This window comes from Athene cunicularia (assembly GCF_003259725.1).
Source record: "Athene cunicularia isolate RWA chromosome 2 unlocalized genomic scaffold, athCun1 chr2_part1, whole genome shotgun sequence".
In the NCBI taxonomy this organism is placed as follows: Eukaryota; Metazoa; Chordata; class Aves; order Strigiformes; family Strigidae; genus Athene; species Athene cunicularia.
In genome coordinates, this window is record NW_020799095.1 from 84,687,377 (window position 1) to 84,703,184 (window position 15,808).

Sequence of the window (15,808 nt, forward strand, 5' to 3'; positions counted from 1 at the left end):
CCGAGCTTCCGCCCGGCTCGCGGTGGCGGCGATTGGCCGCTTGGGCTCGCGGAGGGAGAGGCGGCTGGGCCGAGGCGGAGCCCGCGCCTCCCCCAGCACAGGCGGAGTAACGGCACCGCCCCGGCAGGGGGCTGGCGCTTCCGAGGGGCATTCCTCTTCAGTTACATCAGTATTTACTTATTTTCCAATATAAAAAACCTAATAAAATCAGTTCATCTGATCTCTTAAGAAAACGTCAAACAAAAGCGTACCGTATCCGTTTTATTTATTTTTTATGTTAAGAACACTTTGGTTTTGTACAGAAGTTACTGAGGACCTAACATATCTTTAGGCTTCACCCACTGATCAAACTGCTCTGACGTCAGGAAGCCCAGCTTTATAGCAGCTTCTTTTAATGTCGTCCCTTCTTTGTGTGCAGTTTTGGCAATCTTGGCTGCTTTATCGTATCCTGGAACAAAACAAAAACCAGTTAGCCATTTACAATATCGGAAGATTTGTTAGAGGTGAGAAAAAAGTTGGATGCTTGGCCTTTGGAATTAATTTTCTAGATATTGCTATTACTGCTTAAGTCCATTTGCAGTAAATGCCACCAAACATTTACACCAACTCCTTACTTAAGGTAAATTCTGGTCTTAATGCATTTAGATCAAAGTTTTACATGACCTCCTCTTAAAAAAAAGCCAACCTCATTGTAATCTTTCACTTTTCATTACCGGTGGCCAAATCAGGCACACAGATTTTTGCAATCTCCTGATTTTTTTTTTTTACCCTAGTCAGAATTATTTTTATAATGCAGTGGTACGTCCACTGCAAGGAGGACACATCTTTTTCAACAGTAATAGCAGCTAGTGATGTTAGAGTAAATTAAACTTTTGGCCTGAGCCATGACTTGGTCTCCTAAACATTGTGACAACAGAAATAATGAGTGCAAAATAACATTAACACAAATATTTCAGTATAATGTTCTGAGAAGTTTCTGAGCCTTAAACCATACCGATATGTGGGTTCAGTGCTGTTACCAACATCAAAGATTCACTCATTAGTTTGTTGATCCTGTCCATATTGGCCTGAATTCCAACTACACAGTTGTCAGTGAAAGAACTACAAACATCTCCAAGAAGTCTTGCAGAGTTTAAAACATTTTTAATCTAAGAAAAAAAAACCAACAAACAAACAACTATTACATTCAGAAATTAATAGCTGCACAACCAAGCACTTATTCATAACCAGTGCTGCTTCACCAATATCCACTTATTTAATGGACCATCTGTAGAAAAGGAGTACAGTGAATAGTAGTACATCTTCCTTCCTCTGCAGGGTAAGGTCAGCCACTCCTATGTAAAAGAACTTTGTGAGAAGCATTTTTGCATGAAGACCACCACAGTATGTACAGACATTGTTAGAACAGTTTGCAAATAACCAAGTAAAAAATACATGAAAAAAAAAATCTAAATGTTCAGCTAAAACACCAAGTTCTCTTGCTTTGGATAATATTTAGTTTCAGATTGTGTTCCTCTCTTCCTGGTTCCTTCGACTGATGATAAGCATCTATTGTTAAGATAAAATCTTATCTGCATAAAATAGTTTCATGTAAAAGATTGCCAGTTCCCTGTCAAAATAACAGACACAATACAAAAGAATAAAATTTGTTCTCAATATTTATCAGCTTCTCTGGTGCTTGTATTGACTAAATATCCACTGAGTTTTTTTCCCATGAGTTACCTGTTTGTACAAACAATGACTTAAAAAGACATACGTATTTAAAACTTTATGAACTTACCATCATGGGCTTAAAAACATTCAGTTCAAAGTGTCCATTGCTACCTCCTACAGTGACAGCAACATGATTTCCCATAACTTGGGCTGCCACCATGGTTACAGCCTCACACTGGGTAGGGTTCACTTTTCCTGGTTGTGGAAGAGAGAAAAAGGTTGCCAAAGAAGGAGGCAGGAAAAAACAACCCAACCAAATCCCAGTAGCTTTCTCATTTACCAAATCATACTCAACAAAAGATGTTTTGTACAAGGTTAACGTGTCTTACTCATTTGTATCTGTGCACCACAGAAAAGTAGTAATTTCCATGAATTACATTAAATTGACTGTACTATTCCAGTAATTCAACTAGGATTTTTAAAGCAGGCATGGCTGCTTTAGCCATCTACAAAGACTTTGAGAGATGGATCAGCTGTTAATTACCAAAGTTCTTAATAGTCAACAGATGATAACCTCTCCTCGTGCAAGTAGGCATTTGTGGTAAATCACTACCAGATCTCAGTCAACTTAAGAAAAGTATTCCCAATTTGTTAGAATTACTTTGTAATAGAATTAGTACAGTATGTTTCCTTTGTCAGGAGAAAAAAAAAAAAAAATTAGAAGTGGCCTCCTAACAAGGAAGTTTTATGATTGATTTAATTTCTAGAAATAATCCTAATAAGAACATTAATTATCTCGTTTTTTTGAAGCCAGATATGCTCACAACCTGTTTCTTTTATAATTTATCATACAGGAAGAGCATGTTTAGAATAGTTTGGGATGTACAATATTCACACAGACATACTTTTTTAAGAGAAAGGCAAGGAATGATTACTAATATTACTCATACCTTTCTTATCCTCCCATACAGTGGGATCACTGCAGAAGGGAAAACCTGAGTATGTAACACTAGTCATGCTAGGAAGTAAAGACAGAAGTCAATTTACATCACTGTATTGCTACACTTCATAGATTACATCATCTAAAGCTTGTTTCAGAAAAGCCTTTACATAAAAATTGTAGAGATCTTGCAATTCTACACCAAGGTTTTGAGAAGTATGTCTGTATTAATCAAGTCATATGTTTACAGATACCACTCTCCCCCATATACTTGTCAATACACAGCTGTGCAAACAAGTATTTTTATGAACACAAACTGTGGCAAAATATGGCAGAACATAAAAACTGACAAGTGTTGAATCACAGATTTACAGACATTTGTAGTGGTGGTTGGTAAATATCTGTTAAGAATTAGTGGTCCAAAACAAAAGAAATGGACAGTTTTTCTCTGTATGCTTTCTCTGTACCTGGCATGATGCTGCTTCCTGGTTCATTTTCAGGCAGGATGAGTTCTCCTAGTCCAGAGCGTGGTCCAGAACCCAGGAAACGGATATCATTAGCTATTTTCATCAGACTACATGCCACTGTGTTCATAGCTCCACTGAGTTCCACTAGAGCATCATGAGCTGCAAGAGCTTCAAACTTATTTGGAGCAGTGACAAAAGGCAAACCTACAGGGAGGTGGTGGAAATATTAAACCTGTGAGGCACTTCCTTGCAGACATAAACCTGATAATCAAACACATAATTAGAGTAATAAAAAAAAAATTACTAACACTGTAAGATCATCTATCTTCTCTAGACCTTTCCTCACATATTTCTTAAACAGAACAATACAAAAGAGACAACAGAAGTCATTAAAACACAGAATAATATGAAATTTGAGCATCTACCCACCACAAAGGGACACATTTCAAGCTTTCAACCCGTTGCATACTAAGCACTGCTTTGCACCACAATATTTTGTGAATGTCAATAACCTCTTACAAGTTAGCTCAACCTTAGGTATTTCTTTCATTAAATCAAGTTAGATACTTTAGATTGTCAATTGCTGTGATGCTTCTCTGTTATGAAAATAGAGGTTTTTGTAGCACAGTGCAGACATTAGTAATCACAATGGAATCACCTACTTAAAGAAAAAAGATGCAGCCAAGTATCAGCACTGGAAAGGAACAAGAAACCAGACAGAACATGTGAAAACTGATTCAGCCTCAAGAGGATGCTTGAAACTGCTGCCAACAGCCAGAGCTCAGGAGCAATAGAAGCACCACCTCTGTTTATGTTAAATTAAATGCCCGAGATTTAAGGCTAGGTTTCATAATGAAAAAACTTTCTTCAGGGCTTTGCCTTGGAAGAAAAGACTCAGCAGAATTTTATCAGTGGTAATAGACATCGCTAAGGATGTGCACAGGGATGCTGACTCTGGGCTGGAGTTACACCCCACAAAACTGCTGGTCTGAGCTTACACTGCCAGTTTAAACAAGAGTAGCCTAACACCCTTTGCTAGGGAAACAGCAGAATTTCTACTGTTTTTCAGTTCCTGCCAAACACCAAATCCCACCCAATTTGCATAGTCTTCTGAATTGCATAGCTGCCTTCTCAAGTTGCAGAGATCATTCCAGACTTTCCATTCTATCCTTGCAAATAAACTTCCCCTCTAAGAACATGTGGAACTTCAATGGTCTGCTCTACTTGTTTTAAACACATACAACCTGCCCATATGGTATATCTAACAAGCATTAAGCTGAGAGAGCTCCCTAACACTACCAACAGCTTCTTCAAGTGCCAAAACAAGTCCTGTAATGCTTCTTCTCAGCAGCTGTTGCTTATGACAAGTTACTATTTCCCTGTCAGGGTACAATAAAATCTTGACCCTCTATGAGACAGTGAATAATTGATCCATTAAAACAAAAATACTGCAGTTTCAGGGGCATTTTTAAAACTAATATTGTGACACAGAAAAACTGGTTCATAGATCAAGAAACCACAGTGGTTCTGTAGATTAAGCTCTAAACTCTAATAAAGACAGTATCAAAAATGAGACTGCTAATCTTTACTTCCACGTGAAAAAATGCAGTGGCTTTGGGATGTCTGTTTTTCCTTTTCTGCCAAGTCCCTGTAGATTGTCAGTCAGAGCAGCAGCAGACAGAAGCTGAATTAAAAGCAGAAGCTTGAAACTGTATCCATCTCCAATAAGCTCTGCTATGAAAAACGTGGTAATTTCAGTCACTTTCAATGCACTGAGTATAATTACAAAAACACATTCCATCAAAAATCCTAAGCATAATGCATATAAAATACAGCATTAAGTTTCAAGTTAAAATATAAAGACAATTTGATAAGCTTGTGAGAAGTATGGAAACAAACTGATAACCCTTACCTGTCAGTTCAGCCACTTTAGCAGCAACTTTCTCAGCAAAACCAATTCTTGTGTTTAATCCTGTACCAACTGCAGTCCCGCCAGCTGCCAGCTGATACACTCTTGGCATGGTTGACTCAATCCTAGCCACACCGTATTTAATTTGTTGCACATAGCCACTAAATTCCTTTGAAAAATGGGGACGAAATAAAGGAACAAAGACAACAACCAAGAATAAACATCTACAATTATTTTTTAACATGATTGAACTAATTTCTTTAAACACTTGAAGGCACTGAACTTCACACAGATGTTAAATTTTAGCATGTTTCCATTAAGAGGGACAATTTACAGATATTACAAGACTGTTCTCACAGTATGAACAATTACAGCTCCATAAATGTATTCACAATGCATCTTTCTCTTTCCTTTTATCTCAGTTGTGTACTTAGCAGAATCTGAATCCAAAGTAAATCATATCTCAGATTAAATTAATTTTCTCAAGGTACAATTAGAGAAACAGATCCCAGGCTTTTTTCACTTAAGTTAGTAAAAAAATCCACCTGTGCATTCTTGGAAGAAAACCCACAAATTTTACATAGATTTTTATCAGTCCAGTTTAAATTAATGAATTACCAGATTAATATAAGACATTCTTGACAATATGACAACAAAGATTTGCTATCACATGTATATATATATACACATGATCATATATCAAAGATTTTTATTCAAAATACTTACTTCCTGCAGTTAGCTATTTAGTAACACACTAAGCATGTTTCATTCAAAATACTGAGTATGTATTGGCAAAACCTTGTTTATATAAGCTCACACATTACAGACTAACTAACCTTCTTCGTTCCAGTATCAGTGTAATGGAAGTATCACGTCATGTTATTTGGTAATGGAACATGATTAAAAATCACTGATATCTTACTACTGTTAGAAGTAAAACACACATGGAAAAAATTAAGAAAATTTATGATGCAGTAATTAGAATATGGCATCGAGCAAACTCCGGTAAAATGAAAATACTCTGAAATTCAGCCAGTCTCCTATTAATTTTCCTAAGCTATCAACCTAATTTAGGCCTCCTCAAGTTTGCCTCAGTTTCCTCCAATACATTTGCAAGAATTTTCCAAACAAACATGTAATTATTATTTTTTACCTGTCCAAGCGTAAGAGGAACAGCATCTTGTGTATGAGTGCGCCCTATTTTTATGATTTGGGAAAACTCTTTGGATTTTGCTTCAAGTGCATTCTGTAGCTTCTTTAGTCCAGGTAACAATACCTCATTAACCTCCTGGGCAGCAGCAATATGCATTGCTGTTGGGAAAGTATCATTTGAACTCTGTGAAGGAAGTTCAAGAAATTTATTGTCAAGTTTTTCTCACCATTGCTGCTGTAAGATATACGTGTATGGCTTTATTCTCTATTTTATAAACAAGAAAAAAATAAACTAAAAACAAGCAACTAGCAATGTTCCACAAGTCAATCTGCAGGAATAATCAAATCTTCTAAACTCCAGTCCAGCACCATATTGATAAATTCAACTTTTTATAATTATACCCACAAAAAGTTAACTACATGAGTAGACTGTTCACAACACTGGGACCAAAAAAAAAAGAAAAAGACTTGCTAAAGTAGTTATGAGACACAAGTAAGAAATGGATGGATGATTTCAAAGCAACTGTAGATGACTTTAACACACTTATGTGTTGCTTTTGAATGTTAAATCCATTCCCAGAATAGGGAGTAAGCACAAAATATCAGGAAGAGATATAACCAGGTCAGTGGCTTACACTTCAGCTAATCTGAAGAAAGTATTGAGTGAATTATAATAAGAATGTTTACCATGCTCAGTGGGGAATAAAAAAATGAAATGGCTAAGTATACAACCTTTAGAAACTGGATCTCTATCTTTAAGACTGTCTGCAGTAGCAGTGGTTGTCATCAGTCTACCTCTGTATGAACTGATCTGTCATGAATGAGTTCAATATCTTTAATCTAAAAAGCTCATACTGTCACTGAATAACATTTTAAAGTTCTTTTAAACTGAAAAACCTTGAAAGTCATTGCCAAAGCTGTACACAAGTGTTTGTTTGGGTTTTTTTTTTTTTAAATCTGAACAGTGGCTACAAGACAATTCAAATTTTACAATTAAAAAAATATATACTTCTGACATTAAAAGTATAATGTGAGGATAACAACCTGGCTTTTGTTAACATGATCATTTGGATGTACTGGGGTTTTGCTCCCCAGTTTGCCCCCCATTATCTCAATGGCTCTATTGCTGATGACTTCATTGACATTCATATTGGTTTGAGTTCCAGAACCAGTCTGCCACACCACCAAAGGAAAGTGATCATTTAATTTTCCTTCCGCTACCTATAATGGAAAAAGAGAGAAAAAAGTTGTTCTACTGGAACAAAAATAAAGTTAAAAAGGATAAACGAGAATTTTATAGCTGTAATTCAAATAATGTTCTCCATTATGTTTGTAAATACAATTAGAATAATTGTGAATTTATACTAGAATAATTGAGAATTTGATGTAATACCAGATATTAAAAGGGTAAAGAACTGCTATGCTTTTTGAAAATGATGAATTCTGTAACACAGAGAAATATATAATTTGATTTAATGTTCTACACTCATAGAAAGTAAATATTTTTAAAAGGTCTTTTAGGCTATATCTTCTGTTTTCCAAACAGTGCAGATGATTATATAAATCAAAACCCACCCCTCCCCTTCCCAAACTTTAAAGCAATTTGTATTCTAACCCTCCCAGGTAGGACTAGAGGTAGTACGTGCTGGTTCTCCCTTCCACAGCTATTTGTTGAGGTTAGTAAGATCTCCTGAGGAAGAAAAATATCTTAAGTAGTTTCTCAATCAAAGCATGTAAGGCACTTCAGGGTACTGATTCTGTGTTATGTGTCTCCTTGGGTCATGACCATCCTTTGGGTGTCAGAAACATCAGTTTTTGGACAGAGTTTATCTGTTTACAAACTCCTCAGCAGCATTGGTGCACTACTTTCTCCTAGGAAATCAAGCTCAACAGCTGCACAGTTTCATCATAAACACTGATCACAACTATATAACAATTTGAACTAGAGGCATCCAGAAGTTAATTCCTTATGGAAAAGAGTCCACCAGAGGAGGTGTTTTTGCCAAAGGCCATCTGTCATGCACATGCAGTACATGATATATGTATAATTGGACTCTGAAATTTCTCCAGAAATAAATTTCATACAGGGACATTCCAAACTTCTTACACCTGTAGACATTAGATTTTGCAACAGCAAGATGAGCTGGCAGACAGTTGCTGGTATCAAATAACTTCTTCCTGAATGGCATGCTGACCCTACCTAACACTGCCCTGACCTACATGGCCTTAAATTGAGAGGTGCCTAAAAAAGACTTGTGACTGTCTTTACTGTGCCTCAACTGTAACTGAGTATGTGACACACATAAACAAGCAAGAGAATCACATGGACTTAAAAAGATTCGTATATATTGACTCGCTGATTACCCATGGGAACAAGGTCCTGATCAGCCAAAAATGGCTATACCAACTTACATCTTCTGTAGGTAGGCTATAACAACTGCTATCTCAAATCAAAACAGAACAAGGACAAATACTCTCCTGTTTGATCTGCATTTTTTGGAGCCCGCTGAACCTTATATGCACTTAAAGAGATTTTTCTAAATGTGTGTTTGTGATAGTATCAAAAACAGTGCTCAGAAGTATCACCTCCATGCATATTAGCCTCAGAAAAGTCAAGAATGCAAAGCAAAGGATCTGTTGTCACAACTCCGAGGGTAGATAACTATCTCCAGTTTATCAGGATACAGCAGTCCTCCTGGAATCAGGCTTTTCAGAAAAGGATCTTACCTATTTCCTATCTTACAGAGGGGCAAAGTTCCCACCTCTAAGAGTAACCTGATTTCTTGCTGCATCTCTTTCAGTTATATTAGAAAAATATTTTGGAGGTAAGAGAAAGGATAGCACTGCAGAGGTGTTTTTAAAACACAACAAAAAAAGCCCAAACAACTTTCAGAACCCAGGAATCCAAACTAAATAGCATCTAGACAGCAAAATTTCTGATCCACCTTTAACTAGGAGAACCCTAGAAACCACAAGAAGAGACTGGACATATTCTGGATTTCTCCAGAACTCTTGGGTCTGCAGACCGATGGTGCTACAGCTGTAAACACTGAAATGTTTGAAACTAGTCAGAAGAGAAAAGCTCTGTAAAACAATGCCTCTGGATAAATACATCTGTTGATTTACGCAAAACCACAGATCTCGTATTACCATACCTCAGATAATGGTCATTCACAACTGTGCGCTTGGGTGGCATTTGTCCTGAGAAAGAGGAGATGCCTCTGTGTATCACATCATGTCCTCTTTAGCTATAAAAGTGATACTTAAAAGCACAGATTTACCAGTAAGCTTAAATCTGAAGAGGAAATAGACTAGTAACAGAGAAACTTTTCAGATTGCAGATGGTCTTCACAATACCAAGATGCAATTACCTAGGAGATTGGAGATTTCCAAAACAAAAAAGCTTCGCTTGGCATGTCAGACTTCACGTTAGCTGAATGAACTGAGATTCTATTTCCCTCCTAGGTTTTTTTTTTAATATTGTTTATCTGGTAAGAGTCAACACTATGCAAGTAATGAGTAGACTTAATAAAGGGGGAAAATTAACATTGTTTTTATAAGTTAAGTATCAAAATGTATTTGACCATTCTACCATTTCTAGAAATGGAAGAAGTAATAAAACATTATATTAAGTAAATGATTTCTCAACCTGAAAAACAAAAATTACTAAGAATGCCTTCCTCTAAAAAAGCAAGAGCTCTGCCTCCAAACTTGCTGTGAAAAGCTTAAAAAAAAAAATCACAGTGACAATTATCGTATTTTGAACAGTTTGCTCCTACCTCATTTGCCGCCTTTACAATAGCATTAGCAATCTTTGGGTCAAGACCATAATCTTGATTTACTTCAGCAGCTGCTCTCTTCAAGATGCCAAAAGCCCTTATAACTTGAACCTGAGACACAAGAATAAATTTAAATACAGGGTTTTTTTTCCCCCAGAGGGCATTTTTAGGAACCTATAGCACAGATCTAGCTCTAAAACAAACTCCTTCTGAACTTAAATGCAGCAGTAGTTGATCAACCAAGCCAAAGAGCAATCAGGTCACATGACCTGTGCTCTCAGTGACATTAACCTAAGCAGTCCAGAAAGCAGTACACAGCTCATCCTTTCTTTGTAAATCCAGGTATGCTTTGTGTATCGAAACAGACTACATGCATTAAAATGAACAAAAAAGGAGAACTGGTTCTATTTCTAAAATAGCGTTTTTGAGAGCAAACTGACATTGTTTCAGACATGGAAACCCAGTGCATGACAGAGCGTGTGCACACTAATGCTTGATGCACAGCTACATGTGAAAAATAACTTCATAGCAACTTATACCACACTTAACATCTTCAATAACAAACTACACAACGCTCTAGGAAACAAACTTCCATTCATTTTTTTGCCAGATCTCTATGCATCCCAGCTATTAAAAAAATTAAGGAACACAGTAAAATATTATTCAAAAGCAACATTCAATTTATTTAAATGAAACAAAAAATATTTCTAACGCAGAACAGTATCTTGCCATGGAATTTCTAACTTTAATTAAAATTCAGAGTTGCTCATATTCCTCACAAAACTCTAAGAAGGAAGTATTCACTCTCACATCCAAAACGTACTTAAAGAGAAGAAATGAACACAGCTTTGAATAACTTACTGGCATTCTTTCTGAAACACCTCCAATCTTGAAGTTCATTGTAGATCTCACGGTCTGGGCACCGTAATATTTGTCACTTGGGACCTTCAGTTCACCAAATGTATCATATTCTATTCTAAAGGCCTCTTGAGTGGACTATGGAAAAAGAAAAAAAAATATGTATTTCAAAGATTGGTAAACACTACATCCTTTTTGAAAGCAGATAGTTAAAAAAAATGGGCAAGAAGGGGGAAAAAAAAAGAACAAAGACACACAGATAGTCATAGGTATTTTTCTAATTATATCTTCAAAGCTAAGCCATTTTTCTAGTTTGAGCACCTCTCTCACTAAAAGTCACAACTCCTAGCATTGTGTAGCCTAGCAGACCCACTGGTGACAGCACTGAGAGCCTTAAGACCTCAGCTGCCCACTGTACAAAATGCATCACCCTGACAAAAGACTCTGTTTCTTTTGAAGAATTAGTAACTTTTCTTACAGTTTACAGAACTGGTGCTTTGTTAAAACCAAACTGAAGAACTCATACAGTAAGAATTCAGGTGGTATCCACCCAGGCAACAGGCATGTAACAATCCCTATTTGAAATCCACACTGCACATGGGACAGAAGGAAAACACTGCAAGGGAACAACTGATTAATTCAGTACCAAATTACTGACAATTAATTATCTTCTTAAGCCTAATAAACCAGGAACACAGTTGCCCCAGCTGTGAAACATGAAGAACTGCACCTAGGTATATTTTGTGCAACATTTATGTAAGGCAGTATTTCTGTATCACATATACACCTACCATGCATGATTATCTAACACAGCCAGAGATAAATTAATTTAGCTGATGTACACCAACTAAAGAGTAATTTTTACTTTTTTTGAAAACCCATTTATTTGTGATGATGTGATCACATTCACATGCAGCTTGACAAAGACGGTGGGATGGGACAGGAAGCAAGAGCAGGTTACTCTTCCTCTCCTCCTGCCTTGGTCAAAGTCCCAATTTTCTGTGAGAAACATGTTCATCCTCCCCCAGAAGAGGAGATTACCTTCTTGCAGAGTCTTCAGGAAAGGGAAGAAGTCTTTTTAAATTCTTAATCACAGATGAAGTAAAACAATCCCAGCTCCATTTGTAACGTATATACATATACAATGCCGGGCTCTGACCTAACCATGACCCTCAGGGGTGAGTCCCTGGAATAGCTCTATCAGAGCATCAAGACAGTGTTGCCACACAGTAAAAGAACAGCAAATATTAGAAACTATTAAAAAAAAGTAGAAGATGCAAGAAGAAACATCACTGTGCCACCAAGGTTCATCTACACTCTGAAGTCTTTGTGCAGATTTGGTTCTTTTACCTCAAAAAGCATATTAATGGAAACAGTTCAAAGAAACAATAAGGCTGACGAAAGGTAGGAAATAGCTTTCTTAAGACAACTGACTTTTATTCAGAGAGACAACTTCAGGTTTGAAGGAAAACTGAGGTCAATAAAAGCATCAGTAGAATGGTGATGTCTGTTAGCTGCTCACTGTCTCTTCCAATACAAGAAACAGGAGCCATAACAGTAGGCTAGTAGGAGTAAGGTTCAAAAGAAAGTAGCTCTTCACACAAGTAGCAGACTGATGAAACTCTGCCAGCTGATGTTGAAGATGCAAGAAGCCCACATGAGTTTAGGGAAAGTGAGATAAGCACTCAGAAGAAAGAGCTAAACTCAGTTATTATATAGACAAACCACAAATTCAGGAAATCCTCTGATGTGAAAATGAAGAGCCTGGGTCAGAGTAAGAGGAAAGCATCACATACACTTTGCACAGTTCTCACTCTTCCCTAGGTATCTACTTCTGAAGTCAGACTGTTCCTCTCTTTTCTTTGTCTGTTTTACTCGCTTCTTGCTTGGTGGGTCTCAGTCTTCTCGGACAGGAGCACAGCCAGGTACCGGGCAGAACTGACTTTCTGCAGCAGCCTGCCCAGGCCCGCATCACCATGGATGGCAAGCTGCAGGTGGGGGTGTGTGGTGGGGGGGTGTTCCGGCCTTTTTACTGTCCCGAGCAGTGTTCCCAGCCAGATGGAGATGCTCTGCATCGGGTACTCCAGCAGTCGTCTAGCAGAGACAGCTTAGGGCACTCTTGCAGAGTAGGTGGTGCGTGTGACCCAAAAGAAACTGCAGCCCAGCCCACAAACAGCAAGAGTTAGCTCTGGCATTGCTGTCCTGCTCCTCACAGCTTGTGTTTTGGCTGGTGCTCTCCCAGACACTGACCCCAGAAGAATCCAAAGCTTACTGTGGACCAGTATGCTATCCCCAAGTTCTTTAATCCTCCTTATCCTATTTTAAACACTTAGCGTCCATTTGCATGCTAACAAGAAACATAACATAGCCAACATTTACTTTGTATCTTACTACCATAAATGTTTAATGGGGATGCTTGCAGGTCTTACTGTACTTATAAACATACTAATACTCCAGAAGTAGAGACCACTGAGGCATGGCCTCTGCTTTTGATATTTAGACACCTTGAGTAAGCAGACAATGTCAAGCTTTCCCCAGACCTGCATAAAGCAGGACCAGTTCAGTTCCAAGCCCAGCATTTGTGGCTCAATCAGTAAAAGTATCCACTCAATATTAAAAAAAAAAAAAGTTTAACTACCTGTTACCTTTTAGACAAAAAGACTAGCAGTTGCACAATTGATTCCTCAAACTTATGTCATTCCAATGTCAACAATGGTGAAATAAGATAAATATGACCAGTACCTCCTCGAACAAGTACCTTTTAACACTGAAAACCTGCTATTAAAAAAAATTACTTCTCTAACCAATTCCATGTCACACACATTCACAATTTTCAATGAAGTTAATGGGGTAAGGTGCTTTAAGCTGAATGTCATTTGCTCATTAATGGAGTAACAAGTGACATTAGGTAAAAAAGCAAAGTGGTATTTTTCATACATACTAAAGTAACTAAACTAAACTTTAGCTTTATCTTCAGACTAATGTCGCAGCCTGCAGAAGTCACTGTCTGAAGTTTTGTGTAAAAAAGCCATGCTTCTCCCACTCCTTAGACAGAAGTCACTCGAGTGGCTTTATGAGCTGAAGCTGCCAGTTCCCCCCTCTAAAGCAGTTTCTGTGGTCACTCTCTGACCCAGGGAATCTACTGTGAAATGGTGAAACAGTAGCACACTTGGGTCGACCCTCTATGCCCTCACCAGTGGGCCACAGGAGAAACAAAGAGAGACCTGGCAACTCTGACACAAGCCAAGGCAAACTCCCGTGCTCCACTGAGTTTCCAACATAGCTACAACAAGGCTCAGCTCAAAACTACTATTCCTTAGTTTTGCAAAAATTTTTTAAGAGGCCTGATAAGGTATGCTTTGCCTCTGAATGTCCCAAGAAGCCATAGTCCAAAGCTTACAGAGTTAGGCAAACATAACTGTACTTTTGCCTTGCTGCAGGGAACGAGTCAGCTACAACGGATTGCACCATAACGCACAGGAGATATTCAAATGGCCGAACTGCTGCAATACTGTTTCCCGTGGAAAATTACATTCTGATTTAAGGATGCAGCAACTTTTGGATGCATGTATTTTAATTCAAAAACTCATCATTTATAGTATGTCAAAATCAATCTTTAAAGGACAGCAGAAAACAGAATTTGTGCTCAAATGCTCTTCAGCAGATAAAGCATGTTTCCATTTTTGTGTCATTTCTCCTTTATAATATCAGCTGAGTCACAAACTCTGAAATTTGCTCTTTAGAAACCAAACCCAAATATTTTACAACATTCAGCTGAAGAAGGACCATTATGACCACAACTCCATTTAAAACATCTTGTGCAATTTAGTTCTAAGTTGCCACCACAATAATCACACCGTAATGTGCATGTTTGGTTGTGCATTCCAAAACACAACTCTTGCTGCTAAGAAATCTCCGCAAACAACAAAAACTAGTGGGTTTTTGTTTGGTTAGTTGGTTTTGGCACATTTTTGGTGGTCTTCTTGGAAATAAAAACGCACAAAGTTTTCCTGTAAGAATTCAAGGGCTGCTTGAGGTCTAAATTCGCTGAGGGACATTTTGCTATAGTTTCTGCTGTTATTTAAACACGAGCAATTAATAATGTCTATTTACTGGACAGGTCAATTTCTGACCAGCAAAGATCAAAACACATACATTTCATGTAAATCTTTCATGTATATATTTCAGTCTTTCATAAATACCAGGTCTTCAGCAAGTCAGTGAAGACCATGAGCTGTAATGGTTTTCTTGGATGATGCCAAAGAGAAAAATAAAAAAGGGAACCACCTGACAGGCCAATGGTTTATGAGTTACACAGTCTGCTCTGACAGGTTTTCTTACACAGGTATGTTTCATTCACCCTGTTTATTCACTCATTTAGAAGCTTGGGTTTTAATGATATTTTCTATACCATAATAAATATCACAGACTGGGAACTAATGTTCTAGTTAAATATATTAACTATTTTAGCAAACCAAGTAATAAAGGATTAATTTTAAGGATTAAAATTAGGATTAATCAAATCCTAGAACGTGCCACTTTCTGCTGGAATTCTTCCAACACGTTCACGTTATCTGCTTGTTTTAAGAAGCGAACTTACAGAGATTCATCCGAGACTAAGGTTTCTGTGCAATGTCCTAGCTGTTAGTGCAGACCTTCAGAGCTCCTTCTTCGAATAACATTTTCACTTCTACACGGAGCCACGTGCAATACACAAGTCTCACTCACGTACGTGAACGATAAATGAGGATCTAACTAGAGGTCGCAGGCAGTTCTCAGCTGAAAGCTCCCTTAGTTTTCAGGCTGCCCCAAAGATTTTCCGGATACCCCAATTCCTGCGAGGATGCAGCTTTTCATTATTGGTACCCCAACAACCCTAAGAACGGGCCTGCACTGTCTGCGGAGGAAGCTGCTGCACGCCAAGCTGTCGCAGCAGGTCCTGCGGGAACACCTTTCCTGCCCACCCCTTCGGCCGCCATCCCTCCCAGGCCGCCAACCCCGTCCCCGGGGCAGCGCACCCGGGCAGCTGCCCGCCGCAGACACACCCAGC

At 38.0% G+C, this 15,808-nt stretch overlaps 1 protein-coding gene across 1 annotated transcript; it reads right to left on the reverse strand.

Moving 5' to 3' along the window:
* Positions 1 to 237: 237 nt before the first annotated feature.
* On the reverse strand, positions 238 to 12,833 carry FH (fumarate hydratase). The gene is made up of 10 exons (XM_026841401.1): positions 12,645 to 12,833; positions 10,762 to 10,896; positions 9,901 to 10,011; positions 7,166 to 7,342; positions 6,123 to 6,305; positions 4,973 to 5,138; positions 3,061 to 3,264; positions 1,781 to 1,908; positions 995 to 1,148; positions 238 to 448 (listed from the first exon to the last, which is right to left on the reverse strand). The coding sequence occupies exons 1-10, from the start codon at positions 12,831 to 12,833 to the stop codon at positions 306 to 308; spliced, it is 1,590 nt and encodes a 529-aa protein (XP_026697202.1). The 3' UTR covers positions 238 to 305.
* Positions 12,834 to 15,808: the final 2,975 nt, after the last annotated feature.